The 27,071-nt window shown below is 36.7% G+C and overlaps 1 protein-coding gene across 1 annotated transcript; it reads right to left on the bottom strand.

Annotated features, from left to right (window-relative positions):
- Nucleotides 1-9,728: 9,728 nt before the first annotated feature.
- LOC139891428 (uncharacterized) lies at nucleotides 9,729-12,134 on the bottom strand. The gene is made up of 4 exons (XM_071874397.1): nucleotides 11,989-12,134; nucleotides 11,144-11,278; nucleotides 10,751-11,032; nucleotides 9,729-10,634 (listed from the first exon to the last, which is right to left on the bottom strand). The coding sequence occupies exons 2-4, from the start codon at nucleotides 11,255-11,257 to the stop codon at nucleotides 10,122-10,124; spliced, it is 909 nt and encodes a 302-aa protein (XP_071730498.1). The 5' UTR covers nucleotides 11,258-11,278; nucleotides 11,989-12,134; the 3' UTR covers nucleotides 9,729-10,121.
- Between the last annotated feature and the right edge of the window lie 14,937 nt (nucleotides 12,135-27,071).

Raw genomic sequence — 27,071 nt, 5'->3', positions numbered from 1 at the left:
AAGGCTTCTTGCAAAGAACGCCAAAATCTGGAAGCAAAACGGGGATCGCGATCTGAGATGATCGATAAGGGCACACCATGATGAGATACAACCTCTTTTATGTATAGTTGAGCAAGTCTTTCCATCGTATCCGTTTCCTTCATGGCTAAAAAGTGTGCAGATTTGGTAAGACGATAAACGATAACCCAGATGGTATCGTATCCACCCACCGTCTTTGGTAACTTCGTAATGAAATCCATTGTTATCCTTTCCCACTTCCATTGCAGGATTTCCGGTTGTTGAAGTAACCCAGAAGGCCTCTGATGTTCGGCCTTAACTTTCGAGCAAGTCAAACACTTCCCAACATAAGTTGCAACGTCCTTCTTAAGATTAGGCCACCAATACTGTTCCTTGAGATCGTGGTACATTTTACCGGCTCCTGGGTGAATCGAATATCTCGACTTGTGGGCTTCATCTAGTATAAGGCTCCGTAGATCTCCATAACGGTGTACCCAAATTCTCCCGGCATAGCATCGGAGTCCAGTCTCCTTAACTTCAAATCGAGAGACGAGAATGTTCAAGTATTCATGAGATATATTCTTCTCCTTGAGAGCCTCATCTTGGGCTGCTCGGATCTGGCTATTGAGGTTCGAATGAATGGTGATGTTCAGGGCCCGAACACGAAGAGGTGCCATCCTCTCCTTTTGGTTCAAAGTGTCAGCTACAACATTGGCCTTGCCAGGGTGATAACGAATTTCACAATCATAGTCGTTCAGTGTCTCGATCCAGCGACGTTGTCTCATGTTTAGTTGCTTCTAATCAAAGATGTGTTGGAGGCTTTTATGATCGGTGAAAATAGTGCTCTTTGTTCCATAAAGGTAGTGTCTCCACAGCTTTAATGCAAAGACAACAGCTCCAAGCTTGAGATCGTGCGTTGTGTAATTTCGCTCGTGAATCTTCAGTTGTCGGGAGGCGTAAGCGATAACCTTTATGCGTTGCATCAGTACACAACCAAAACTACTTTTTGAAGCATCTCAATATACGACAAAATCGTCACTGCCTTCAGGAAGTGATAAGATAGGTGCGGTGGTTAACTTCTTTTTCAAGGTTTGAAATGCTAATTCCTGCTCGGGTTCCCAAATGAACTTCTTCCCTTTGTGAGTCAGCCCGGTCAAAGGACGAGCAATCAGAGAGAAACCTTCAATAAATCTTCGGTAGTAACCGGCGAGGCCTAAAAATTGGCGGATATGAGTCATAGTTGTGGGGGTTTCCCACTTGCTGATAGCATCGATCTTTGCGAGATCAACTTTGATACCTTGATCACTCACAACGTGACCCAGAAATTGGACTTCCTTCAACCAAAACTCACACTTGGAGAATTTTGCATAAAGTTGCTCTTGTCTCAAGAGTTCCAACACTAGACGAAGATGTTGTTCATGTTCTTCTTCGCTTTTGGAGTAGATGAGGATATCATCTATGAAGACGATAACGAACTTATCCAGGTATGGCTTGCATACACGATTCATGAGATCCATAAAGACGGCAGGTGCGTTGGTTAAACCGAATGGCATCACGAGAAACTCATAATGACCATAACGGGTCCTGAATGCAGTTTTCATCACATCGCTCTCCTTCACCCTCAACTGGTGATAACCGGATCGCAAATAGATCTTAGAGTAAACGCTCGATCCTTGTAGTTGATCAAAAAGATCATCAATTCGGGGAAGAGAATACCGATTCTTGATCGTCAATTTGTTGAGTTCACGGTAGTCGATACACATGCGGAATGATCCGTCCTTCTTCTTCAAAAACAAAACAGGAGCACCCCAAGGTGAAGAACTTAGTTGGATAAATCCACGGTCTAACAGTTCTTGTAGTTGACTCTGCAACTCTTGCATTTCGGAAGGTGTGAGTCGATAAGGTGCGCGAGCTACAGGTGCAGCTCCTGGCACTAAATCGATCTGAAACTCCACTGCTCTTGATGGCGGTAATCCAGGAAATTCTTCCGGAAAGACATCGGGAAATTCGTTCACAATTCGTACATCATCCACGCTCTTCACCTCAGTTTCTAATGTTTTCACATGTGCTAAAACAGCAAGACGTCCTTTCTTCATGATCTTTTGGGCTTTCATGCAACTAATGAGGTTCCGTTTCGAGCTACATCTCTCTCTCCGTAAATAATCAGTGGCTCACCATCTCCGTGTGGTATACGAAGAGCTTTATCTCCACAGATAATGTCGGCCCTTATCTTGGTCAACCAGTCCATACCGACAATAACATCAAAGCTTCCCAACTTAATGGGTATCAAGTCAATCTCGAAATCCACACCAGCTATATTGATAATAGCTCCTCGGCTAATTTGGTCAACTTTCTCAAGTTTTCCATTGGCTACCTCAACAAGCATACTCTCCTTTAAAGGAACTAACGATCAATTTATCTTAGAGTAAAAGTGTCTACATACATAACTCCTATCGGCACCAGTATCAAATAGGACATAAGCTAATAGATTGTTGATAGTGAATATACCTGTAACCAAGTCGGGGTTCTCACAGGCATCCCTTGCATTTACGTTGAAAGCTCTTCCACGCGCTGGCCCGCCGTCATTTCTCTTGTTGGAACATTCATTCCTGAAGTGGCCCTGTTGTCCACACTCATAGCATTTCCTTGGTCCAGTAGGGTTTGTCTTCACAGTTGGGGTAGTGATCTTGCAGTCTTTGCCAACATGCCCAGTCCTTTTATATCTTTCACAGACCACATTGCAGTACTCGGTGTGATGCTTGTAGCATCTCTTGCACTGCAGCAGACTACCCTTGTAGTTAGAGTTCGAGCTAGTGTTCGGGTTGGGGTTGTTTCCCTTGAAACCTTCATGTCTCTTCGCCGGGTTTTGATCATAGACCCTTCCTTGTTGTTGTCCCACTTACGTTTTTCACTGCTGGCCCCTGATTCGGATTTCGCCTTTTCTGGTTCTTTGCTGGTAATTTGGTTCATCAGGGTGTGCGCCATGCGCATAGCTTCCGGGACGTCAGCTGGTTTTGAAGAGGTGACATTTCCTTGAATGGACTTGGAAAGTCCCCACAAATATCGTTCCATTCGCTTAAATTCCAGGGTGACCATCGTGGGACACATCAAAGCTAGTTCCAAGTACCTTCGGTTATAACCATCGAGGTCGGTTCCCACAACCTTCAACTCCCAAAACTCAACTTCCATTTTCTATATCTCTGTCCTGGGGCAATACTCTTCAATCATGGCCCCTTTAAATTCCTCCCACGGGGTAGCATACGCCTCATCAATACCCTTAGCTTGAGCAAGTGTGTTCCACCAGGTTAAGGCGTCGTCCGACAGCGTACATGAGGCATACTTGGTTTTGTTCATCTCTGAGCAGTTACTTACACGGAAAACAGCTTCCAATTTCTCAAACCACCTTGTAAGTCCAACTGGCCCCTCAGTACCACTAAAATTGTGGGGCTTGCAGCTTTGGAATTCCTTGTATGTGCACTTGTTATGATTGTGTTGGATAACCGGTGGAGCTTGGGGGTTCATTTCCGCTATAGCTGCGGCCACTCGTTCGGCTATCATTTCTTCAATCTGTGCTGCCGTGGGCGTTGATCTTCCGTTGGCCATTGATCTTCTAAACAAAATTTTTGACTCAAGTCAAAATCCAGCATTCAAATAATAATAATACAGTATACGGTAACCAATCATGGAATCAACACAACACATGCTAATTAAGTAACGCAAATAGATTTCAGATACCACAAAATCATCATACAGTAACGTAAATAGAACGCCGTACTAAATTTAAATAACACTAAATTCCATTCATTAATAAAAAGTTGCATACATTCGCATAAGATTCGTACAATACATGAGTGAAACATGAAACTACAAACGGGATTACATAAAGAAACCCAATACAAAAGCCCTATGGTGACGGTGGGTAAAGGATGTCCATTATGTGGGACATCTGGTCCTCGAGCTCAGTTACCCGAGCACGGAGGGTATCCACCTCCCTTGTCAGTTCCTCGACAGAGAGAGAGGCTGGTGGAGCAGGCGGTGCTGATGGTACAGGTGGAGCTGGTGGTGCAGACGATGCTGGTGGATCTGGTGGTGCAGACGGCCCGGCACCAGAAGTAGATGCTGTATAATGGGAAGCCTTACGCACAAACGGATCGGCTGGGTAAGGCATAACCCGCTTGCGGGCGGTGACCCTAACCTTCAGTCCATGTGCGTTAACGAACGATCTACCTTCGTTAACCCCTGGAATAACAGTACCATCAAAACGATACCGCTTCTTCGGCGGGGTAGAGGGCGGCTGCACGGGCGTCTCCTCAGGATCCTCGTCGGAATCCTCATCGGAATCATCCTCGCTGAAGTCATCGGATGATGAGTCGTCTGAACTATCTGAGGGTGGCTCTGCTCGACCGGTGGTCATCAGTTAGTATCTGCAAGGCGGGATCGGCACGACACGTCCATCAGGAAGGCGTCTGACCCAATGGTTACGCTCATTAAGGAACGGACCTTCCCCATTTTCCCCAGGAATCACAGCACCACCGAAATGGTGCTGTGGCTCCGAAGGCCCTGAGATAAGTGGAGCTGGAATCTCTGGTGGATCCTCGTGTCCGTCTGAGATGATCACTGGGTCGGGTGCATGGCTACTGTCTCCAGAGGATGAAGCGCCAGAGTCGCTGGAGGGTAGAGAGGACGGGATCTGTGAATCGGCAACAATGGCAGGCGATGTGGCAGATGAGTCTGAGTCGCTCTCCAAAATGATAACGGGCGGGATATCCGACATCTGAACAAGGAAAAATAACTTTTTCCATGTCAGTAAGTCATATAGCAAGCACGTATTAGGCAAAGTAACTACGACAGTCTAGATCATCTATAGCAGTAAGTAGCATGGCAATAATGACAATTATAATGCAATCGAAAGCAGATAATAGCATGCAGTAGTGAAAACAAGTAGCAGTATACGACATATAGCTGTAAAAGTAAGCAGCAGCATGCAGCAAGTTCTGCAGAAACAAGTAAACTAGCAAGTTGTAGATTAGTCCTATTAGTGAATCCTACTCGGTCCGGTCTAGACTCACTAATGCAACCTAATTCCCTACAACCAATGCTCTGATACCAAATGTGATGCCCCGTACAAAATTAATGTGTACGGATCATCAACAACAGAATCATTACAAGGTCAAACACTATATGCTATTTCAAAAGAAGTTTGCAGTCATAAGAAAAGGTGATGTCTTAACCAACATCAACTGTTTTACAACGAAAGTATGCTTCTATGAATAGAAGCAATTAATAATAGCACGTGACTCAATGGTCGTTACGAATACATTGTTCAAAAATAATAAAGTTTGTGAATGCAAGATAAACGTTTCATGCGAAGACATCTCTAACACAAGCAGCGGGTGTCTACAGCAAGACTACAACAGTGGAAGCAAACAAACCTCTTAAGCACCTGAGAAAAACATGCTTAAAAACGTCAACACAAAGGTTGGTGAGCTATAGTTTAAGTATAACAGTAATGTAAGGTAGGCCACGAGATTTCAGTGTTTCAAAACAGTATGAAAAGTATATGTATAACCGTGGGCACTTGGTAACTAACTTAACGTAAATAACACCCCCTAAAAGTACACTTGGCGAGTGCGTAAGTTTACAAAGTATTAAACACCCGTTAAATGCTAGCGCTACTAGCCCGAGTGGGGATGTCAAACCCTATGAATCCATATCTAAGATTCGCGTTCACCGGTTCAAAGACCAATGACTAAACGTTACCGAGCTAAGGGGAAAGTTTATGCCGTTGTATAACCCACACATATATATAGTTTAAGTACTCATGCCTAGTATGTAAAATGTAAAATGCGCATGTATTCTCAGTTCCCAAAATAGTTAAAGTAAAAAGGGATGCTATAACTCACAGTGAAAAGTAGTAAAGTTGATTCGGGAAAGTAAGCAAGTAGTTGGTCCGGAAGGTCCTCAACCTAAGTCAAAAGTTACTAAGTCAGTAAATCGTTCCCAAAGGTTTAAAAGTATGTAAATTAGGTCTTAAGTATCATCATCATTCATCATTAATCAAAAAGTGTAAAGTAAGTTTCAATCAAGAATAGAGTTTGAAATAAAGGCTGACTTCGTTCAGTCGCCACAACCTCAATACAAACTGAAATGAGGTGAGACCAGTGGCCATGGATCCGTATATGAGTCCCCTAGAGGCTGACCAATTTCCAGAACCAAACTCGTCTTTGTTTGACCTTGGCGACGGCCTAAGTGCGAGTAGGTCATAAATTTTAGCACAACGTTAAAAGGGTGTAGTGACTTTCGGGAGGCCATAAATCCTAAACCGTAACTCGGATTAAGACGAGGCCTAAACAGAAAATCATATACTCAAACCGAACTAGCTAGAAATAAACTTTTACAGTAGCGCAGGTTACTGATCAGACCTGGAAAAGGTAGGTAAGGTGCTCCGGTGGGTTCTTGGTGCTTGATGCTTATCACGGTTCTCATCCTTGATGCGTATAGCTTCAAGTGTACAACTCGATGTGTTTGCATCATCTTTACCAAGTTTTGACCATCATAACACTAATGTAAGTCTAAGATATGTAGCACAACTCACTTAAGAGTTGTATGAAGGTTGATGAACCAAAGTTACATCAAGATCTTAGATCCGACACATACATGAGTTCTAATAATATTATTAAGCTATAAACTTGAAAGTAAACTAAATAAACAAGATCTTAAGTTGTAGAACTTAGATATTAGCTAGATCTTAAAGATCCTAGACTAGAAAGTCTAGATCTAGTGTTCTTAAGTTAGATCCTAAGTTATAGAACTTGAATCTTCACTTTAATGAAACCATAAGTTATGAAACTTAGATTTTCATCTTGTAAAATGTATGTAAGCTTATAAGCTTTTATTTACAACAAAATTAGAAGACCATAAGCTATAAAAACTTAGATCCAACATAAGTGTGTGAAGTTATAACTAGAAAGTTATACTTCCATGTTCTTGAACTTATAAAGTTAACTTTAGTTTCAAGAAATATGAGATCAAGTTTAACTAGTAATACCTGACCAAATTAACAATATTACAACTTTAAAGTACTTACAAAAGAAAGAAATAAACTAAAGTTACAAGTATTATGTTCATGTTTGTTTCATACTTGAGAAGATTCAAATCAAAGTTTGGATCTTAAGGAAATAAACTTCAAGTCTACAAAACATGAACACAAGTATGATTATAAAGTTTATGAACTTTAAATCTTATAACATTTAAGAGTAGAACCATAAACTAACAAGTTTAGATTCTTGTTCTTGGTTCTTCATCAAACAAAAGATGGAAGTAACCAAGATTACATGAAGATACAAGTTATAGAACTTGATCTTTAACAACAACAAACAACAATAAACTACAAACTAGTAAATGATGATGATGTATAATCGGTTTTAAGGAAGAAAAAAGAAAGAAAATAAAGTCTTGTTACTTACAAGTTTGAGAGAAAAGATATGAGAGAAAGAAAGTGTAAGTTTGTGTGTGAGAAAAATGAAGTAATACAAGTAAATAAGTAACACAAAAAAAAAAGTTTGAACTCTCTCCACCTCTCAAAGAGGCCGACGGTTTGGATGGCCACAAAGGGAAAGGTCAAATGCTACTTTCAAGTGTTGGGAGATGGTGTAAGCTCAAAATAGATTAAAGTTAAATTGCATGGGAGCTTGGTGCTAGCATGCTTGTGACAAGTCTCCTCATTCACTTAATTAATCCTAGTTCTTAACCTTAATGAGTCATTAGCATAATAGTGGGCTTACTAGTAGTCCATTAAGAAAAGTAGGGTGAGCTTCCAAGTCCATGTCCATTAATAAAGGTCCAAGTCCAAGTATGTAACAATTAATTAAATAAAGCCCAAGTAATTAACTAGTTACATTAGTTTATTAAAAATAATTAATAATAATTAATTATGAATGTAAATAATATTCGAAATATTATTCGTGAAAAGTACGTGTGTCACAAAGACAAGTCGGGACATGTAAAGTCAAATACGGTAACAAGTAAATGTATAAGAATACATTTATTAAAACACAAGTATTAATAATAAATATTAATAAATATAAGTTGAAAAATCCAGGGTCGTTACAATTTTAGTACCCACTTTATTATTTTATATATATTTTACATACTAAATCTTAATGATCAAATTGTATTTTATTACTTCAATTTATTATATAAACTTTTATATATATATATATATATATATATATATATATATATATATATACACATATTTCTTTACAATATTTGTTCGTGAATCGTCGGAAATAGTCAAAGGTCAAATGAATGTATAACAACAGTTCAAAATTTTTGAGACTCAACATTACAGACTTTACTTATCGTGTCGAAATCATATAAAGATAAAGTTTAAATTTGATCAGAAATTTCCGGGTCATCACAAATTACACATCTTCCGATCAATATTACGGCCATAGATCTTACGTCCGGCTGCTATCAAGTGGAGATTGTCAAAAGATGGATCTGAAACCGGTGTTTCAAGTAATCAATATTCGAATACATAAAACCAAATCTGGAATTCCTACGAAAGAGAGATACAGGCTTGCTTTTCTTATCTGACTGTTCATGTCATCACGAATTTTTTTTCAAACTAGTAAAAAATGCATAGCATATTACAAAAATAGTTTTTCAAACTCGAACTTTATAAAAAAATAGGGAAACCGGCCTTTGAATTGCCGGTTTGCCACTTTTCGACCCAACCCGGCATTTCAAATGCCGGTTTGGAGAAAAAAATGACAAAAAAAAATGCCACGTAGTCGAACCGGCGTTTGAAATGCCGGTTTGCCTACATGAAAATTTTTTTTTTCTTTTTTTTTTTTTGAGATCTTACATTTTCGGTTTTCATAATAAACGAGTTCGAGTTCGAGCTCCAGCTTCAAATGTCGAGCTCGTGAACCTAGAGCTTTCATATATATATATATATATATATATATATATATATATATATATATATATATATATATATATATATATATATATATATATATATATTGGTAGGATCAAGGGGGAAGTAACCAATCGGGGGAAGCAAAAGTTTTATTTTTTTCGTTTTTTGAAAAAACTTTTTTCACGAACATTATAGATTGGATGGATATATGAACATTTAATAAAGACACTTTGTGATAAATGTTTTTATTTTGGCGGAAAAACGTTCGAAGAATTAATATATAACAAAAATCGTGTTTTTCGAACGTATGTTGAGGTTTTAGATATTAGGGTTTAGAAATTTAGGGTTTAGGATTTAGATTTAGGGTTTAGATTTAGAATTTAGATTGAGTTTTTAACACGAACGGTTTAGTGTTTAGGGTTTAGTTTTTAACATGGCATTTTTGTAATTTTTTTTTGTTGCTCCAAACCGGTATTTGGAATGCCGGTTTGGATGGAAAAGTGCCAAACCGGCAATTCAAAGGCCGGTTTTCCTATTTTTATAAAGTTAGAGTTTGAAAAACCATTTCTATAATATACCATGTATTTTTTTACTATTTTGAAGAAAAAAAATCATGTCATCACGAAGGAATGATAGCTGATAAATGCAAAGAGTTAGCTAGTTCTCAAAAGCTGCAAAAAGGATCCATAGTTCAACTCACTGAGTTTATTTCTAAACAGATTCGTAACCACCCGTACGTAGTTTTATATTATTGTATCTATCTATTGTATCTATATCTATTTTGATGTATGTTTGCATTGTAATTCTATCTATTCATTACAAAGGTAATGATCTATAAGCTGTTGATGTAGGTATCCCCTGTTGGCATGTTTTGGATGGCTTTACTCAAACCATTAAAATAGTGTAAAAATCCTAACATTATTATGGTACTAATACATCGGCCGTACACCATGACCGGATTTTATTTACTTCAGGATAATCATACACATAAACAAATATTCAGTATCTAATAAACCAACTGCATATGCAAAGGTGGTTTTCAGGTACAAATACTTTTAACTAAAAACACACACCAGGCGAAGAAGAATCAGACGGGTACCTTGCACCCTTTACATTAAGCGACCACCATATCACTCGATCACTACTACCACACTGACCCTTAGCCAGACGGGTATCAACATTAGCCGAACCATAATCATACAACCGTTTCTTCATTAACCACTTGACCAACCGTCTGGGCCCGAGCCCTTAACCTAACCCGCTCAGCCCTTGACCCAATAACCTGCCCAAGTACAGAAGCTGCAATTGTAAACACCATAGCTGTTTTAGGCATCAAAACTGATTTCCTAAGCATGGCTATAAAAGGCACGGCTGCATGTACTGCAATAAACCAAGATAATGAAAATTTCTTAGTGTGCTCCCTCCATATTCCTAACGGAACGTTAGCTGCCATTCCTAACATGCCTATGACCAGCATTTTGTCATGTAGTGGTTGAGGGCGTAAGTTTTTTACAAACGCAGTCCTTGCGAGTGCGGCTCGAGCAGCCACTACAGCAGCTGGACATTTAAGTTTGATTCCAGGTGGCGGTTTAAGAACTGATGCAACTAATGGGAGGACCCCACTTACAGCTCGGTATGATTTGGCAATTGGGCAGTTTCCCTTTTCCAACCACTCGTTTCCTAGTGCTTCGTGTGTGAATGACTCACCCTAAACACGAGTAAAGTATATTTAAAAGATCAGAACTTTAGGTGTGGCATTGCATTAGTGATTTGCAGACATCCATTTTTAATCTTGCTACTTATTCATGGTTCGCTGATGAATACCTTGTGTGATGATTTCCTTTTGGATGAGTTTGAATTACGTTTCTGCAAGTTCAGTTTTTGTGACAAAACTTTAGAACTAAATGGCCCACCCGGTCCAAATGCTGACAAACTGATGGTTGCAATATTTTTCGTTAAAGGGTTAAACTTTAGGGGAGTATCTGCCTTGGTTTTTTCACAATCTGTGTCAGAGAGTGGGACCACCCCATTTTTTCCATGAAAAAACTTGAATGCCATATCGAAGTTAGAGTCATCTTCAAATATTGGACCCTTGGCTCCATTCACCTGTCATGCACAATTCCAAAACAGAATATAATTGTTTAAACTGAAAACAGTTACAAATACAGACATATATTCATTTAGGCATGATCAGGTAGAAGATTATAAGCTTATTACGGGTACAGGCAGATTGAGTGAAGCAAATGAGAAATTGGTTGGTTTGTTGATGTTCCTCAAAAAAGGACATCTTTGAATATCTTGCTCGTTAAAGGAACAGTCGAAGATTGCCATTTATTCCTAGTGTTTGATAACCTGCATATATATAATTGAACTTGTTAGATATATATCACAGCAACTATATATTGGTGCATAAAAATGTGATCATTACATTATACGATAATTGAATATCTAAAGCCTGACATCAGCCGCTAATTAACTTAAGTTTCACCAAAATCAAAAGGAACTTCTTAAGGTAAATCCGAACCAAAGAGCCAATGGCTTGGAGGTATCGAGGTTACAACCTGGAGGTAGGGGGATCGAGTCCTACTTAGGACATTTCGTGGTGTATATATTCGTGTTAATATTAGGGGCGTGCGAGTTTGCCTTTAAAAAAACACCTCGATACGAAAGAAACAGACTCCTCTATTGACATTATATTAAAATCAACTTACATATATTGTCACGATGACAATTATTAGCATATCATAATTTCAAAAATGTTTCCGGAAAAATATAAATATCTATCTATACAACAAAATAACAGTGTAGCTTATATGAGAAATATCAAAGAAACACGATATGACATATGATAATTTGATCATATATATATAATCAAAACCTAATTTCTATCGCTATACACACCTAATATAATTCTGCATCATCATAAATCATAATACTGTAATTAATTTTCATGCAAATCGTTTAATAACCGCAAAATTGGTATTATTAATGGCGATATATATAATTATATTAATTATAATTATATTTCCTTCGTAATAATAAAATTTATCAAGAGAGCTTACAGATGAAAGTTAGAGGGCGTGTGGCGGAGCTGTTATTGACGACGAACACACGTGTGGATGCCACGTAAGATATCTTGGAGAAAATGAGATTCGAGAGGTTAATGAAGGAAATATGTTAGGGCTCAGTTTCTATGTTTCCATCCGGGTCTAATTTCGGGTTTTAGTTCGGATCAAGTTATTGGTCCAAACTATATTATATATTATTTTATTATTGTTATTATTAAAGGGGGATGATTCTCACACACTGTTTTTTGATCCTCACACACCCTTTTACCCTATTATTAGGGAGGAGTTCAAGTAAATTGGTGTGTAAGGATCAAAAAACAGTGTGTGAGAATCATCCCCCATTATTAAAGTATTAATATTAATATATTAATTATTAGGAAAATACTAACGACAGCACTAAGAGTTGTCGTTAACATGTTTTAAAATATTGTAAATTTTGATAACCGCCTTTAATGACTAATAACCGCCATGTATAATTAATTAATACATGTTAACGACAACCGTTAGAGCTATCGTTAGCATTTTCCTAATCATTAATATTAATTATTATTATTATTATTTTGTTATAAAAGTAATAATTGGATGATAATTTTATTATTATTATAGATATTGCATAGTATATTTTTTTGAGTATAAATAGGTGTGTTGAGTTAGAGTTTATTGTATGTATTTTTTGGTTAACAAAAAACACTCTTTCTCTCTAGATTCCAAATGCCACCAAACTCTCATTGTACATTTTTCTATAAATAAAAAACCAATTACTCATACCTTTTGTTCAACCTTTGTTTTCTCCGTTTTACAGTATCTCTATCTCTATATACCTTCTACAGTCAAGAACCACTAAAGGTAGTTATAAGCCTACTGAATTATAACACGTTATCAGCACGATTATCTCAACATTTATACTAAATATGGTTGGCTCTGCCACCTAACTAATATATGGTCGGTTATACCACCTAAATGATATATGGTCGACACTGTCGCCTAATTTACATTTATGTTATCTAACATTTATTTATGTATACTAACATTTACATTTATGTTATCTAACATTTATTTATGTATACTAACATTTACAGTTATGTTCACTAACATTTATATTTATGTTATTTAAGTTATATATGGTCGGTTATACCACCTGAATTATATTTTCTGTAATCTAACTCTTATTAACTTCACTAACATTTATATTTATGTTAATAAGACCTCATGATTGTACGCAACACGTCATTTGACAACACGGTACTTTATGTACGCAACACGTCATTTGACAACACGGTACCATGGGTCGAGATTAATTCCGATCAATACGAATACGATGGGGTCTTTATATGTTATCTAACATTTATGATTACTTATGCAATTAATCATTATTTATTTCATGCATACTAATGTTTATTCTTAAATTTATAATCTTAAAAGTTAAAATAAAAAAAGTAGTTTGTATTTTTATTAAAAGTAAATCTTAAAAGTTAAAATAAAAAAGTAGTTTGTATTTTTATTAAAAGTAAATCTTAAAAGTTAAAATAAGAAAAGTAGTTTGTATTTTTATTAAAAGTAAATCTTAAAGGTTAAAATAAGAAAAATATATTATAATAATATATATTATAACTTAATATATATTATAATAATATCATTAATAATATAATATAATATGAACCTATATTCCCTTATGATTTTATTATTTGTAATCATATCATTATTCCTTTGTTTACTACTTATGAATCTAAACTAATTCTAATTGCATGTTGTTATTTATCTACGAAAAAAAATATTATGATTATGATTATGATTATGATTTATGTTGTTCATCTTTCTGAAAATAGAAAATGTCAAACTTATCAAAGCTTGAGTTTGATGCCTTAGACGTATCGGGAACAAACTACACATCATGGGTTATGGACGTAGAAATAAATCTTGGATCATTGGGTATTCTAGAAACTTTAAAAGAAAATAATACTTGTTCCGATCAAGATAAATTAAAATCAATTGCTTTTATTCGCAAACATATTAATACCACCTTAAAACATATGTTTCTCACTATCAAAGATCCACATGTTTTATGGGAAAGTATCAAGAGTAGATTCGATAATCAAAAGGAAATATTACTTCCAGCTGCGAGGGAAGAATGGAGAAATCTAAGGTTCCAAGATTTCAAAAAGGTAAGTGAATACAGCTCGGCCATGTTCAAGATCCTTTCAAAGCTTCAATTCTGTGGTCAAGAAATAAGTGATGCTGATATGATGGAGAAAACTTTCTCCACAATGCATTCTGCAAATATAACTGTGCAAGAAAATTTAAGATTGCAGAATTATAAAACTTTTTCCAAACTTCAAACTTATCTCTTAGTTGCAGAAGTTAATAAAGAATTACTGATGAAAAATCAAGAATCTCGTCCTACCGGTGCGCTAGCATTTCCTGAAGCTAATGCTATTAACAATAATAATAATAATAATAAAAGAAGAAATGCACATGGACGAGGGCGTGGAAGAGGTCGTAGCCATATTGGCCAAAACCATCATCATGGAAATTACCATAACAATAATAAAAATCATAACTATGTTCGAAATCACCCTTATGGTAATGGTCGTGGTGGTGGTCGTGGTCGTGGTGGTCGTGGTCGTGGACAAAGAAATAATAATCCATAAAATTATAAAATCCAAACACCATACAATCCCACAAATCACAATGTTGAAGAAGGCTCTTCAAAGAATGTTGAAGATTCTTGTTACCGATGTGGTAAAATTGGCCACTGGTCTAAAAACTGCCGAACAAATCAGCATTCTGTTAATCGGTATCAAGAATCCCTAAAGGGAAAAGGAAAAGAAGCAAATCTTGTGGATGACCTTGATACAAAAATCACTGAGCCAACTTGTGACTACTTTAATGAATAAATTTCTAATATCTATATATATATATATAGATATCCTATTATATGTTCTCGTTAAATAAATGGTTGTAGATTTTCAATCTACACTATATCTAGTTTACTACATATTTCTTTATTATGTGCTATCGTTTGTAACATGTTTTGAATGTAATATATTGATGAATTATATACTCATTATTTGTTTCTCATATTTTTTTTTGAAGTTCATGATGTATACTGCTGGAGTAAAAAATCAGTCAAATGGTGGAGATATTTGTATTGCAGACAGTGGTGCCACTCACACCATACTCAAATCTAAAAAATATTTCACAGACTTGAAAGCAACGGAAGGAACTATACATACTATATCAGGTCCTGTGGACTTAATAAAAGGAATGGGAAAGGCAAAATTCATGTTACCAAATGGTACGAATTTTCTGATAAATAATGCCTTATTTTCTCCCATGTCAAAGAGAAATTTGTTAAGTTTCTCTGACATATACCAAAATGGATATGATTATCAGTCAGTGACAACAGAAAATGAAAAATATTTAAGTATCACAGATAAGAATCGTGTAATTGAAAAACTACCAAGACTTCATTCTGGTTTACATTATACACATATAAATGTACCTGAAGTAAATGTGGTAGTTAAAGAAAAATTATGTGATCCTGTGTGATGACCCGAAAAATTTCGACTAATTTAAACCAATTCTCTATACGATTTATTATTTTAACACGTTAAACAAAGTCTGTTAGATTGAGTCTCAAAATTTTAGAACTGTTTCATATATACAATTACCTTTGACTACTCTCGACGATTCATGAACAATTATATGTATGTATATATATATGTACAAGTAAAAACGACTTTCCTACAGCAAAACCCTATTTGCTACAGTAAAAATTACTTTGCTACAGTAAAACACAATTTGCTACAGTAAAACACTATTTGCTACAGTAAAACCGTATTTTGCTACAGTGCTACAGTGAAAACGAGTTTGCTACAGTGATTTGCTACAGTAAAACACTATTTGCTACAGTAGACACTATTTGCTACAGTAAAACACTATTTGCTACAGTAACACTATTTGCTACAGTAAACACTATTTGATGTCGACGAACTAGCAAACAAAAACGGAAAAGGCGGCCATGCGATCGCATGGCAAAAACACTGAAAACTCATGCGATCGCATGAGCTACAGTAAATCGAAAAGTAATATAAATACGCAGTTCGTTCGACGAATTTTTTTCACATTTATCTCTCAATATTTATATTTATATTATAATTTTAATTTTAAATTTAAGTTTAATAATAATAAGGTATATACGAGGGTGTTTTTAATTCGGGTTTCAAACCGCTTTAAGCTAAGGAAATATTGGGTATTATTCGGGGTATTGTTCTTGAATCCAAGGCCAACCATACAGTCGTCTACCATCATTACGTCTACGCAATTTGCCTACAATATTGAATCGCAATATTGAACTGTGAGTTATAGATCCCTTTTTAAATACTTTAAATATTTTTGGGCTGAGAATACATGCAATTTATTTTAAACGCGATAAGACACAAGTACATACTAAATTCTACACTGAGTTAAACCGAAAATCCATTAGCTTTGGTAACTAGTAGCTGCCAGTACATAGGATATGGACTGGTGGGCGCGAATAATTGTATATGGATCCATAGGGCTTGACATCCCCGTCCGAGCTAGAGCGCTAGCCTTTTAACGGACGTATGTTATTTGAGTTTAAGACACGTTGGTTTGCGTGTATTAAAACGAATGGGGTAATTATCACTATAGCGTTAAGTTTAGTTACCAGGGTGCTCTGTTACGTAGAATCTATTGATAAACTTTTGATGAAATCTTGTGGTCTATCTTTATATATGTTTATGACTCGAGCAATTAAACCTATAACTCACCAACATTCGTGTTGACTTTTTAGCATGTTTTATTCTCAGGTCCTTAGAATACTTCCGCTGTGATGTGCTTGTTGCCTGCATGGAGTCTCTCATGCTTTGTACAAAGTTTATTGCATTCAAAATAAAACTGCGTTGTGTAATAAATAATTGGACTGTGATGTCAACCTGTAAATTAAAGACTTATGTATTTCGGGGTTTTGCTTATACCTAAGCACTTGCCCACATGTTTATAACTTTCTATGTTTAGAAAGTCACTTACTTTAATGAATGCAATATTTTATCAAAACGTATCATATAGAGGTCAAAACCTCACTGTGGAATCAATGATTAACGTGCCGTGTCAATAGCGATTTTGGCGGGTCGTTACAGTTGGTATCAGAGCTTGAGGTCATAGGGAACCAGAAATTACATTAGTGTGTTTAACTGGTAATTGTTAGGATGCATTAGTGAGTCTGGACTATGACCATATCTGTTTTTACTGATTTTTGCTTATTATTTGGTCAAAAACATTATATGTGATATATTTATATGCTAACGTAATTGTTGTTTCAATTATGTGATAGATGACTTCTTCTAATCCTATCATTTTGTACGACTCGGAATCGGACACTGAATCTATTCTATCCACAACTGAAAAGGGCGTTCCAATACCTATTAAAGAAGAAATTGTGTTAGGCGGGGAATCTCAACTCCCGGTAAACCCAGAGGAGGTTGCAGCTCCACCCAGCTTTAGTTTTCCGGAGCCACAGTATCGTTGGCATGGACCCATGATCCCTGGAGTAAACGAGGATCGTCCATTTCTAAACAAATATGGACATTGGTCCAGATATACCGCCGACGGGCGGGTTGTGCCGATTACGCCTGGCAGATTTCGGTTCATGACCACCGGTACATATTCTTGCAGTTCGTCATCATATTCTCCTACACATGACTCAGACAGTTCGTCATCAGACGAGATCAGTAAGGAGGAGGATTTCGCTAATGAAATAAAAGAGATCACTAAGGAGAAATTCCAACTTGCTATAGATAATAAAAACAACCACAATAATAAAATGTCCTTAATTATTAAAAAAGAACAGGACCATTCGATCCGTAACCACCCTTATTGTATTAAACCCACTGAGGCAACGGGTACCTCAAAACCCCAACCAAAAATAAAATACACTGCCAGAATGTCTGTCGGACCATGTGCACACAAACAATTGGCAGAGAGAACCAAATGGGAAGAAGTTTCTGATAGTTCTGAATAAACGACCTCGCAACCATAAATCTTCCATGCGCTATTCTATTGCTTATGTGTGCTACTCTATCTTGTTATGTAAAATAAGCATATGTAAAATATCAGTATTGTATGATATTGTATTATTTTGGTTTATTAATAATAAATGCATGGAATGATTATTTGTATTATTACTACTTATTATTATTATTATTACATAATAATGTAGTAACTCGCTATAATTTTTCATAGTGGAATATTATTAGGATTTTAGTAGTTAATTCCTTGTACTAGCTATTATGTATGAACTTAACGGGTAGGTAATACCCTAGAAATAATTATAAAATGCTAATAAGAAGAAAAGGCTTTTATAATAATCGGTTCATATTATTAATATGCTACGATTAACTATTGACAACTCATTTTACCTATAATATTCTATATGATTAAATTATATCTGTTATGTTTATTGAAGAAACATGTCTCAAATGTCGGATGCTGAGTTTGAGCAACTAGTCGAGAAACGTGTGAATGAAAGAATTGCTGCAACCGAAGCAGCAAAAGCAACAGCTGAAGCAGCAGCCAAAGCAGCAGCCGTAAACACAAATTCACGAAACGGATGCTCATACAAAACTTTTCAAGGATGCAAACCACAGACGTTTAGTGGAACTGAGGGACCAGTCGGTCTAACCCGATGGTTTGAAAAGATGGAGTCCGTTTTCAAAATCAGTAATTGTGCGAACGGAGACAAGTCAAAGTATGCTTCGTGCACGTTGCAAGATGGTGCACTTACTTGGTAGAACAATTATGCTAAAGCAGAAGGAATAGATACGGCATATGATATCTCTTGGGAAGAACTGAAAAAGATGCTAATCGAGGAGTACTGTCCTCGAAACGAGATCAGAAAAATGGAATCTGAGTTACGTAATCTGAAGGTTATCGGCGCGAATCTCAATAACTATGAAAAGCGTTTCATGGAACTAGCCTTGTTGTGTCCCGAATTGGTGCCAAATGAGAAACGAAAGATAGAAATGTATATTGACGGTTTATCGATCAATATCAAAGGAAATGTTACATCGTCCAAACCAAATACGATGCAGGAAGCCATGACAATGGCACACCAACTCATGGACCAGATCACAGAGAGTTCGATTAAGACACCAATTACCGAAGTCAAGACAACTGAAGGAAAGAGGAAATGGGAAGACTATAAGGGCAAAAGTACTCACCTGAAGAAACAAGAAACTTTTAAAGGTAAACAAGATGGGGCAACTGCAAGTCCAAACTATAAGGGACCTCATCCGTTCTGCAAAAGGTGTTACACACATCATGCAGGCTATTGCCAAGTGGTCTGTGATAAGTGCAACAAGAAAGGACATGTGGCGAAAGATTGTTATGCCACCGTTTCTGAAGTAAAGACAAAATTGACCGATGTCAAGAAATGTTATGGATGCGGGAAGTCCGGTCACTTTATAAATCAATGCCATGATAAGGAGAAGAACAAAGAACCCGCACGTGGGAGGGCATTTAATGTTAGTGCCAGTAAAGCACGTGAGGATCCTAATCTTGTCACGGGTACGTTTACCGTTAATAATCAACTAGCTTCTATTATGTTTGATACGGGTGCTGATAGAAGTTATATGTGTAAAGACTTTAGTTTTAAACTAAAATGTGCATCATTACCTCTAGACGATAAATATACTATTGAATTAGCTAATGGTAAACTGATAAAAGCCGATAAAATTTGCCATGGTTGCGAAATGAATCTCGCTGGTGAAACCTTCAAAATTGATTTGATACCCGTAGAATTAGGAAGTTTTGATGTAATCGTTGGCATGGACTGGATGTCCAAAACAAGAGCGGAAGTTGTTTGCGCTGAGAAAGCAATCCGCATCCCTCGTAAGGATGAAACGTCATTAATGATTTATGGGGAGAAGAACAACTCAAAACTGAACTTTATCAGCTGTATGAAGGCCCAAAAACTTATAATAAAAGGTTGTTATGCTATTCTGGCACACGTAAAGAAGATCGATACTGAAGAAAGAAGCATTGATGACATGCCGGTTGTAAGAGAATATCCCGGAGTATTTCCAGAAGAATTACCGGGGCTACCTCCACACAGATGTGTAGAATTCCAGATTGATCTCATACCAGGAGCTGCACCTGTAGCCCGATCTCCATATAGACTTGCACCTTCAGAAATGCAAGAATTACAAGACCAGTTGCAAGAATTATCGGATCGTGGATTTATTCGTCCTAGTTTTTCACCTTGGGGTGCTCCTATTCTGTTCGTCAAGAAGAAGGATGGATCTATGAGAATGTGCATAGATTACCGAGAATTAAACAAATTAACGATCAAGAATCGGTACCCATTACCGAGGATTGATGATTTGTTTGATCAATTGCAAGGATCAAGGGTTTATTCTAAGATTGATCTACGCTCCGGATATCATCAGCTGAGAGTGAAGGAAGAAGATGTTCCTAAAACAGCGTTCAGAACCCGTTACGGTCACTATGAATTTTTAGTCATGCCTTTTGGATTGACTAATGCTCCAGCAGTATTCATGGATCTAATGAATCGCATCTGTAGACCGTATTTAGACAAATTTTTCATTGTTTTTATCGACGACATATTGATTTACTCAAAGAACAAGGAAGAACATGAGCAACACTTAAGACTGGTACTAGAGATACTCAAGAAAGAAGAATTGTACGCAAAATTTTCGAAGTGTGATTTCTGGTTACAAGAAGTACAATTTTTGGGCCATGTTGTCAGTAAACATGGAATTAAAGTTGACCCCGCCAAGATCGAAGCCATTAGTAAATGGGAAACACCGAAGACTCCAACACAAATCCGCCAATTCTTAGGTCTTGCTGGTTACTACCGAAGATTCATTCAAGATTTCTCTAGAATCGCCAAACCCTTAACTGCATTGACTCAAAAGGGAAAGAAGTATGATTGGTCCACAGAACAGGAATCCTCATTCCGGTTATTAAAGAAGAAGTTAACGTCTGCACCCATTTTGTCATTACCGGAAGGAAATGATGATTTCGTGATCTATTGTGATGCTTCACGCCAAGGTTTAGGATGTGTATTAATGCAACGCACAAAAGTTATCGCATATGCCTCACGACAACTAAAAATTCATGAAAAGAACTATACGACGCACGATTTGGAACTTGGAGCAGTAGTTTTTGCACTCAAAATATGGAGACACTATCTATATGGCACCAAGTGTACAGTGTACACCGACCATAAGAGTCTTCAACATATTTTTGATCAAAAACAACTCAATATGAGGCAACGTCGCTGGGTAGAGTTGTTAAACGATTACGATTGTGAAATCCGTTACCACCCCGGAAAAGCTAATGTTGTAGCTGATGCCCTAAGTCGAAAAGAAAGAGTAAAACCTCTTAGGGTCCGAGCTTTGAATATTACAATTCGTACTGATCTCACAAAGCAAATTCAAGCAGCACAGTTAGAGGCTTTAAAAGAAGAAAACGAAAAAGGCGAAATAAGCAAAGAGTTAGAAAAACAACTTGAAGAAAAAGCCGATGGAACCCTGTATTTTGCTGGTAGGATATGGGTACCAAAACATGGTAACCTAAGGCAACTAGTACTGGATGAAGCACACAAAACGAGGTACTCAATTCACCCAGGAAACGGAAAAATGTACCACGATCTCAAGAAGTTTTATTGGTGGCCTAATATGAAAACAGAAATTGCTACTTATGTAAGCAAATGTTTAACGTGTGCAAAGGTCAAAGCTGAGCACCAAAAGCCGTCAGGATTACTGCAACAACCAGAAATTCCGCAGTGGAAATGGGAAAGAATAACCATGGATTTCATTACGAAATTGCCAAGGACTGCAAGTAGTCATGATACTATTTGGGTGATAGTTGATCGTCTAACTAAATCAGCTCACTTCCTACCAATAAAGGAGACAGACAGTATGGAGAAATTAGCACGCCTATATTTGAAGGAAGTAGTTTCCAGGCATGGTGTACCCATCTCCATCATATCTGATCGCGACACCCGATTCACATCACGTTTTTGGCAATCATTACAAAAAGCATTGGGAACTCGATTAGATATGAGCACCGCTTATCACCCACAGACAGATGGTCAAAGTGAAAGAACAATACAAACATTGGAAGACATGTTACGGGCATGCGTGATTGACTTTGGAACCAGTTGGGATCGACACTTACCGTTGGCAGAATTTTCATACAATAACAGCTATCATACGAGCATCAACGCAGCGCCATTTGAAGCACTTTACGGTAGAAAGTGCAGATCTCCTATCTGTTGGAGTGAAGTAGGAGAAAGACAACTTACTGGACCAGAAATTATTCATGAAACCACCGAAAAGATCATTCAAATACAACAGCGATTGAAAACGGCCATGAGTCGCCAAAAGAGTTATGCTGATGTAAGAAGAAAACCGCTAGAATTTCAAGTGGGCGACAAAGTCATGTTGAAAGTGTCACCCTGGAAAGGCGTTGTACGATTCGGTAAACGAGGAAAGCTAAGTCCTAGGTACGTAGGACCCTTTGAAATCACCGAAAGAATTGGAACAGTTGCTTATCGATTAAAGCTACCGCAAGAACTTAGTAGTGTTCACAACACATTTCACGTGTCAAATTTGAAGAAATGTTTAGCTGAAGAAGATGTCGTAATTCCTCTTGACGAAATACGAATCAATGATAAACTCCATTTTATCGAAGAACCTGTTGAAATCATGGACCGTGAGGTCAAACAATTAAAACAAAGCAAAATACCGATAGTTAGGGTTCGTTGGAACGCAAGACGAGGACCCGAGTTTACTTGGGAACGTGAAGATCAAATGAAGCAAAAGTATCCACATTTGTTCACTGATATCGCTCATGAAACAGGTACTACTCAAAATTTCGGGACGAAATTTTCTTTAACGGGGAGGTACTGTGATGACCCAAAAAATTTCGACTAATTTAAACCAATTCTCTATACGATTTATTATTTTAACACGTTAAACAAAGTCTGTTAGATTGAGTCTCAAAATTTTAGAACTGTTTCATATATACAATTACCTTTGACTACTCTCGACGATTCATGAACAATTATATGTATGTATATATATATGTACAAGTAAAAACGACTTTCCTACAGTAAAACCCTATTTGCTACAGTAAAAATTACTTTGCTACAGTAAAACACAATTTGCTACAGTAAAACACTATTTGCTACAGTAAAACCGTATTTTGCTACAGTGCTACAGTGAAAACGAGTTTGCTACAGTGATTTGCTACAGTAAAACACTATTTGCTACAGTAGACACTATTTGCTACAGTAAAACACTATTTGCTACAGTAACACTATTTGCTACAGTAACACTATTTGATGTCGACGAACTAGCAAACAAAAACGGAAAAGGCGGCCATGCGATCGCATGGCAAAAACACTGAAAACTCATGCGATCGCATGAGCTACAGTAAATCGAAAAGTAATATAAATACGCAGTTCGTTCGACGAATTTTTTTCACATTTATCTCTCAATATTTATATTTATATTATAATTTTAATTTTAAATTTAAGTTTAATAATAATAAGGTATATACGAGGGTGTTTTTAATTCGGGTTTCAAACCGCTTTAAGCTAAGGAAATATTGGGTATTATTCGGGGTATTGTTCTTGAATCCAAGGCCAACCATACAGTCGTCTACCATCATTACGTCTACGCAATTTGCCTACAATATTGAATCGCAATATTGAACTGTGAGTTATAGATCCCTTTTTAAATACTTTAAATATTTTTGGGCTGAGAATACATGCAATTTATTTTAAACGCGATAAGACACAAGTACATACTAAATTCTACACTGAGTTAAACCGAAAATTCATTAGCTTTGGTAACTAGTAGCTGCCAGTACATAGGATATGGACTAGTGGGCGCGAATAATTGTATATGGATCCATAGGGCTTGACATCCCCGTCCGAGCTAGAGCGCTAGCCTTTTAACGGACGTATGTTATTTGAGTTTAAGACACGTTGGTTTGCGTGTATTAAAACGAATGGGGTAATTATCACTATAGCGTTAAGTTTAGTTACCAGGGTGCTCTGTTACGTAGAATCTATTGATAAACTTTTGATGAAATCTTGTGGTCTATCTTTATATATGTTTATGACTCGAGCAATTAAACCTATAACTCACCAACATTCGTGTTGACTTTTTAGCATGTTTTATTCTCAGGTCCTTAGAATGCTTCCGCTGTGATGTGCTTGTTGCCTGCATGGAGTCTCTCATGCTTTGTACAAAGTTTATTGCATTCAAAATAAAACTGCGTTGTGTAATAAATAATTGGACTGTGATGTCAACCTGTAAATTAAAGACTTATGTATTTCGGGGTTTTGCTTATACCTAAGCACTTGCCCACATGTTTATAACTTTCTATGTTTAGAAAGTCACTTACTTTAATGAATGCAATATTTTATCAAAACGTATCATATAGAGGTCAAAACCTCACTGTGGAATCAATGATTAACGTGCCGCGTCAATAGCGATTTTGGCGGGTCGTTACATCCTGTAATGATCAGTTTGTGGCATGAGAGATTAGGTCACCCAGGATCAACAATGATGAAAAGAATAATACAAAATACACATGGACATCCATTGGCGGATCAAAGGATCCCTCATGATGCACTTATCCCATGTACATCATGCTCACTTGGAAAGTTGATAATAAGACCATCACCTCTTAAGGTTGAAAAAGAATCACCAATGTTTCTTGAAAGAATTCAAGGTGATATATGTGGACCAATTCATCCACCATGTGGACCATTTAGATATTTTATGGTTCTAATAGACGCATCTAGTAGATGGTCTCATGTTTGTCTATTATCAAGTCGAAATATGGCATTTGCAAAATTTCTTGCTCAAATTATTAAATTGAGAGCACATTTCCCTGATTATACTATTAAAAGGGTGAGACTAGATAATGCCGGTGAGTTTACGTCTCAAGCATTTAATAACTTTTGCATGTCTATTGGGATTATTGTTGAACATCCCGTTGCCCATGTGCATACACAAAATGGTTTAGCTGAATCATTAATTAAACGATTGCAGCTAATAGCTAGACCATTGATAATGCGAACAAAACTCCCAGTATCTGTATGGGGCCATGCAATTTTGCATGCTGCATCATTGATTCGCATTAGACCAAGCGCAAGTCATACATATTCTCCTTTGCAACTTGCTTTTGGTCATCAGCCAAATATTTCCCACCTTAGAACATTTGGTTGTGCGGTTTATGTCCCTATCGCACCACCACAACGCACTAAAATGGGTCCTCAAAGAAGGATGGGAATATATGTTGGATATGAAACATCTTCAATAATAAGATATATTGAACCCATGACGGGTGATGTTTTTACAGCACGTTTTGCTGATTGTCACTTTAATGAAACATTATTCCCTAGATTAGGGGGAGAAATAAAAAATAAAGAAAATGATGTTTCATGGTGTGAACCTCAATTAATGTATCTTGATCCTCGCACAAAAGAATGCGAGATCGAAATTCAAAAAATAATGCATATGCAAGAACTTGCAAATAAATTGCCTGATGCATTTACAGATACAAAAAGAGTGACTAAATCATATATACCAGCAGCAAATGCTCCAGCTCGAATTGAAATTCCAAAAACTGGCAATAATGTTATTCTTGAGTCTTTGCCACGCCAGAAACGTGGGAGACCAATTGGTTCCAAAGATAAAAATCCTCGGAAAAGAAAATCAGCTGATAATGAGGTAAAAGAAAGTGTTCAAGAAGAACTACAAATCAATACTCCTTCTGCAGAGGAGATTGATGATGTCAATACGGAATTTTCAATCAATTACGCACATTCAAAAATATTATGGAACCGAAATGAAATGAAAAATCTTGATGAGATATTTTCATATAATGTTGCATATGACATCATGAATGATGATGATGATCCGGAACCAAAATCTGTCATGGAATGTCAAAATAGACATGATTGGGATCATTGGAAAGGAGCAATACGAGCTGAATTTGAATCACTCAATAAAAGAAAAGTTTTCGGATCTATCATTCTCACACCTAAAGATGTGAAACCTGTGGGATATAGATGGGTTTTTGTGCGAAAAAGAAATGAGAAAAATGAAGTTACAAGGTATAAAGCTAGACTTGTAGCTCAAGGTTTTTCTCAAAGACCGGGAATTGATTATGAGGAAACTTATTCTCCTGTTATGGATGCAATTACTTTTAGATACTTAATCAGCCTGGCAGTTTCTGAAAATTTAGAAATGCATCTCATGGATGTTGTGACTGCTTATCTTTATGGATCACTTGATAGTGATATATATATGAAGATACCTGAAGGATTTAAGGTATCAGAAGCAACCAATGCAAAACCCAAAGAAATGTACTCAATCAAGTTACAAAGGTCTTTATATGGGTTGAAACAATCGGGTCGCATGTGGTATAAACGATTAAGTGATTACTTGATAAGCAAAGGGTATACCAATAATCTTATTTGCCCATGTGTTTTCATTAAGAAAACAACATCTGGATATGTGATCATAGCTGTTTATGTTGATGATCTTAATATCATAGGTACAAATAAAGAGATCCATGAAGCCATTCAACTTCTAAAGAAAGAATTTGAAATGAAAGATCTCGGAAAAACCAAGTATTGCCTTGGTTTACAAATTGAATATATGCCTAATGGTTTACTTGTACATCAAACAACATATACTGAAAAGATTTTAAAACGTTTTAATATGGACAAGGCAAAACCATTAAGTACTCCTATGGTTGTTAGATCACTTAATGTTGACACTGATCCATTTCATCCCTGTGAAGATCATGAAGATATCCTGGGACCAGAAGTACCATATCTTAGTGCAATTGGAGCTCTTATGTATCTTACAAATTGTACAAGACCTGACATTTCTTTTGCAGTTAATTTGTTGGCAAGGTTCAGCTCAGCTCCTACCAAAAGACACTGGAATGGGATCAAACACATATTTCGATACCTTCGAGGAACTACTGATTTAGGATTATTT

This window comes from Rutidosis leptorrhynchoides, chromosome 2, assembly GCF_046630445.1.
Source record: "Rutidosis leptorrhynchoides isolate AG116_Rl617_1_P2 chromosome 2, CSIRO_AGI_Rlap_v1, whole genome shotgun sequence".
Lineage (NCBI taxonomy): Eukaryota > Viridiplantae > Streptophyta > Magnoliopsida > Asterales > Asteraceae > Rutidosis > Rutidosis leptorrhynchoides.
The sequence above is the reverse complement of the archived record's forward strand: the minus strand, read 5'-3'. Positions and strand labels throughout refer to the sequence as shown.

Bases quoted from the DNA above. Each gene is read 5' to 3' on its own strand.
- LOC139891428 (XM_071874397.1), bottom strand. From the start codon at position 11,257: ATGGCAATCTTCGACTGTTCCTTTAACGAGCAAGATATTCAAAGATGT. The intron at 11,033-11,143 runs GTAATAAGCTTA...TGTGCATGACAG, and splicing joins CACTCAATCTGCCTGTACCC to GTGAATGGAGCCAAGGGTCC. The intron at 10,635-10,750 runs GTATTCATCAGC...ACTCGTGTTTAG, and splicing joins AAAGGAAATCATCACACAAG to GGTGAGTCATTCACACACGA.